General features: G+C 32.6%; 1 protein-coding gene across 1 annotated transcript in view; it reads left to right on the top strand.

Moving 5' to 3' along the window:
• Nucleotides 1-3,006, top strand: part of LOC106689584 (partitioning defective protein 6) — a 19,592-nt gene extending 16,586 nt beyond the window's left edge. The window contains exon 2 of the mRNA XM_014434640.2: nucleotides 1,926-3,006. Within this exon, the coding sequence (XP_014290126.1) occupies nucleotides 1,926-2,617 (692 nt within the window). The 3' untranslated portion in view covers nucleotides 2,618-3,006. The remainder of the gene's footprint in view (nucleotides 1-1,925) is intronic.
• The last annotated feature ends 1,854 nt before the right edge of the window (nucleotides 3,007-4,860 follow it).

The following is a 4,860-nucleotide window of genomic DNA, read 5'->3' as shown; positions in this document are numbered from 1 at the left end:
ATTCAAGCATGAAACATAAAGTCGGGTCATTTGACCCGCTATGGTAGAAATAGGTATATATTAAGTCTTGGTATGATTAGTGTTAAAATATAGTTGTTTAACCTTTCGCTTTGAACAGCCCTGATGAAGCCCTGCAAAGTGAGGCGAAACGTCGGACATCAAAATAGTTTTAAACTATTTGTTCTTTTTTTTTTACCGCAACCCTGACCATCTTTTTATATTTATTAATTATTTTTACGGTCAACTATATATATATATTAATAGTATTAGTTTGTACTTCATTATGAAATAGGGCTCTGGTGTTTTCTAGACTAAAGATGCCCCCTGCATTTATTTTCAGAGCGGCCTTTGGCCAAAAAAAACATGTTAGTTAAAATCATCAATTTGTTTAAAATTTAAAAAGTAAGAAACATTTTAAAAGAAAGATTTACACTTTTATAACAAGTAATTTTCTTGATTTTTGATTAGCGAAATGATAAATTACTTCTCAAAAGTCTGTTTGTTTAAGTGTGTTTGTTTGTATGACCATATCTGATAAACTGTCCAATGTTTCTCAGTTCATTCTAGATTTGTTTTGATTTATGAATTAAATAAATTTCCATCTATTAATGGAACTGGTGAGATGAACTACTGAAGGGGTTATTGTTTCCTCACTTTATAAGGAGTGCCGAAACTTCTAAGTCACAAACCGGGATTGTATATACTGTAACTTGTAAACAAACTTGTAACCGACAATATTTACAGTTTTAATAATAGCTCATCGTAGTACATGAGCTGGGAAGAAAAAAAGGCACTAGATCCATAAGACGCACATATGTCTGCCAACACTCAAAATCAAGAAAACTTAACTTACTATAAAGTAGTTTATGACACTTATCTTCGTAGGGGTAGTAGTTTTTATAATATTCACATATGAATATAAATTTGACAAATGAAAATTTGTCCGAACAACTATAAATCAATTTATTTTAGAAAATTTCTTGAAAACTACTACTCCTACGAAAATAAACCTCATAAACTACTTTGTAGCTCATTAAACTAGCTTTAATTTTGGTGTTAATAGACATCTTACGTCAAATGGTTTATGAGATATAAATTTTTCAAAATAAATTCACCAACTACTGATCTTTCAATACGTTCCATACAACATTTTTATAAAATATTGCTTTTATAAATAAAAAGCTATATCTCGAAAACTATTTAACGTAAATAACTCTATTAGGGCTCGTATTTTAGCAAATTTACTCTTCTTTAAATGACGTTCTCTAAGGTTTTCTTGTGTTGTGGCTGCTTTTTAAGATATAGAGCTTCGAATGAAATAATAGTTTTTTTTATCGATTTGAAACAGTCGCCATTTTTTATTCCCCCAACCTATACTAGGCAGAATCATAAATTTTGACTAGTAATTATTTATAGTTTTCATTGAAGTAATCAAAAATTGGGTTAAGATAACTGACTTTTTTTTCCTCTAGGGCTCATATTATTAGAACAGGACGTATGAATTGAATAACATCAGAAAAATTAAATTAGTTGGATAATAAATAAGTAATTTAATATAATTTGATAAAAGTTCATTGATAGTGCATATTGTTTAAATATGGTTTATAGGTTGATAAAAATATATTTCGACAACTATAGGATCGGCTGCAACATTTTAATAACATTGATCGTGTGATATTTAAAGTATAGTAGGATAATTTATAATACTGAAAGTTTTTGGAAGTAATTTCTAATTATTAGATTGGGATTAAAATAGCTAACCAATAGTTATCCTTGATAATGCCCGAATGGCTGAAACTTAGGAATGGAGTAACAATAAAATAAACAGGTTGTGGCTGAATGTATATTTTTATTATAATTTTTAAACAAACAAGAATTCAAATTATATATTACAAAAAAATTATATAATTATTGTTTCTTTACAGTGGCAGTGAAAAGCAAGATAGACGCGGAGTTCCGGCGGTTTTCGATTCTGCGGAATTCCAAGACGTCCTATGACGACTTCACGCATCTAACCGAGGAAGTTCACAATCTAGTCGAAACACCGTTCTTAATTTTTTATATAGACCCATGCGATGGAGATTTACTGCCGATAAACAACGACGAAAACTTCCTCAAAGCTTTGCAAAATACTAAACAAGTTTTGAGGATAATAATACAACGAAGAGGAGAAACCCTTGAGACGAATTGCAAAGAAAGGGGTATCATCTCTACACTGCTGAGGGCCAAGAGGATTCCCAACATATCGGCGCCCAAGGACTTCAGGGAAGTGTCCTCCATTATTGACATAGACCTCGTGCCCAAGTCTTGCAGGAGGATACGGCTGAAGAAGCACAGCAACGAGCAGCCTCTGGGATTCTACATTCGCGACGGCGTATCCTACAGGATCACATCGCAAGGGCTGGAGAGTGTGTGTGGCGTCTTCATCTCCCGCCTGGTCCCAGGAGGACTCGCGGCGGCCTGTGGGCTCCTTGCGGTGGGGGACGAAGTCCTGGAAGTGAACGGGATAGAGGTGGATGGGAAGAGCCTGGACCAGGTGACCGACATGATGGTCGCCAACGCCTCCAACCTCGTCATCACCGTCAAACCAGCGGGGCAAGCCAACAGTCTTAGCTAATGTTCGTCCAATAGTAGCAAAGTGCTCAACTTACACACCTGTTGGTGTACTCTAGTGCGCATGCGTATAAATGAACTTCTACTATTCTTATGATAACTGAATCAGCAAATGTTGGACTGGTTAGTTACTTAAAAGCATTTGAGAGAAATAAGGCTTTGTTTTGTGATCTTAATTGAATTTTATTTATTTTAATAATAATTTTTTTGTAATTTTTGCACTTATAATTTCCTTGTTTAGTACGATAGAAAACTACATATCACTGTGTAATGTATTATTTGTAAAATATTAGTTTTAAAATCCTTTATGATATTATTTATGTAATATTAACTTGAAACATTATTATAATAATTTGTAAATTTTTGTACCAAGCGTCTTTATGAAAATTTATATAATTTCATCGATTACATGTACAAAGTATATATTTTTTGTATCATTGTTCATAATAAAACTAATACTTTTGTATTTATTTAAATTGACTATTAATTATTGTTATTTTATCAAATTTACAGGTAAATTATTTACATCAATTTTAATTAATAAAAAAAAAATTCTACGATTCGTCTTACATGCCATCCTCAGGAACAAAAATTTGATTTGCAAATTCTAGTACAAACTCATAGAGCCAAATTTCCTAGGTACATATTTTTATTATAGGCAGCGCAGTATACCTGGGTGTCACCCTTGACAGACACCTGGTTTCATGACTTCGTACCTTCACATATTTCCAATTCCTTTTTCTTGTATTCAGCCATTCCTTATAATGGAGCACTGCTCCAGTAAAAGGACGAAATTCAAATAATTGTAGATAATGCATATATGTTTATATTTGTATTAATTCTAATAAAGGAGTTTGACCAAAAAAAAAAAAAAAGACATCTGGCGTTAACTTGCCACTGGAATAAGATTAAGGAGGTAAGGACCAAGTATTACAGGCTTAATTACCTGCTAACTTCTCCTAATTTTATTTTTATTCATTTGAGTGTATACTTAATTATTTTTTATTATTATTTATTTACGTTTCATTTTTAGTTAACGCGTATATATAGTATGATTGTGTACTTACAACTCTAATAGTTATTGCTCTTGAGTGTGGCACAGTATATTATTGAAATCAAAGTTTTTCCTTCCTTTTTAAGCCCCATGGCTGCTTGGAATTGAAGGAAAAACGATTTGAGAGGGGACCTCTTGTAGAGTACACTCAGGCCAACCCGACTCTACGGAGCACCAATCCTGACTATACCAAATTCTTTTTTAGCCTCCAGTACTGCAGGAACCCCTTATTCAGGACACTGATCCAGACAGGAGGGGCATAAAGGTAGTAGACACACGTCTAGACAGCCTTAGTCTAGACCAACTGACATACTATCGATTCAAAACCCAGGTGTTCGAAGCTCTATATCTTAAAAACTACCAACAACACTAAAAAATCTAAGAGAACATTATTCAAAGAAGAGTAAATTTGCTGAAATATTAGCCCTAAAAGAGCTAATTACGTCCAATAGTTCTCGTGATATAGCTTTTTAAAAAGCAAAATGTCTTAAAAATCGACTGAAAGATTAGTAATTAGTTAATTTATTTTGAGAAATTTATATCTCAGGAACTATGTGACGTATAGATGTCTATTAGCACTCAAATTAAAGCTAGTTTAATGGACTATAAAGAAGTTCATGACCTTTACCTTCGTAGGAATAGTAGTTTTCATGATATTTGCTTAAGTAAATTGATTTATAGTTGTTCGGACAATAAATTTGATTTATGAAAAAATTGATTTCAGTAACCATTGGACGTACTGCTGTCTGCCAACGCTCAAATTAAAGCTAGTTAAATTCACTACAAAATAGTTAATTATGTTTATCTTTGTAGGAGTAGTAGTCTTTATGATATTTGACACAATAAACTCACAAAATGTTAATTTCTAATTGTTCGTATGTAAAAAATCCATGATGACGTTACCGATTTCCAAAATATCCTTTTCCTCAGCTCCCTCTTCATATCCATTCCCAATACAGAAAAAGAGGTATCCTCAACCCTTTTTCCCATCATTCCCTAATATCAACCCCATGCACCTGTGGGATTTAGTATCTATCTCGTCTAAGCACTCAAATTGCACGTGCCTTGAAATACACAATTTAAAATTAAGCAGTAGCATCTTGCTTTTATTGGCTATATTGTAAATTTTAAAAGCATTTATCTCAGCACTGTCAATCATATTTATGTAGTTTACAAGTCTATAATCACATTTT

The sequence above is a fragment of the Halyomorpha halys genome, unplaced genomic scaffold (genome assembly GCF_000696795.3).
Source record: "Halyomorpha halys isolate HHAL.00 unplaced genomic scaffold, Hhal_1.1 Scaffold1400.1, whole genome shotgun sequence".
NCBI classification, from domain to species: Eukaryota; Metazoa; Arthropoda; class Insecta; order Hemiptera; family Pentatomidae; genus Halyomorpha; species Halyomorpha halys.
The sequence above is the reverse complement of the archived record's forward strand: the minus strand, read 5'-3'. Positions and strand labels throughout refer to the sequence as shown.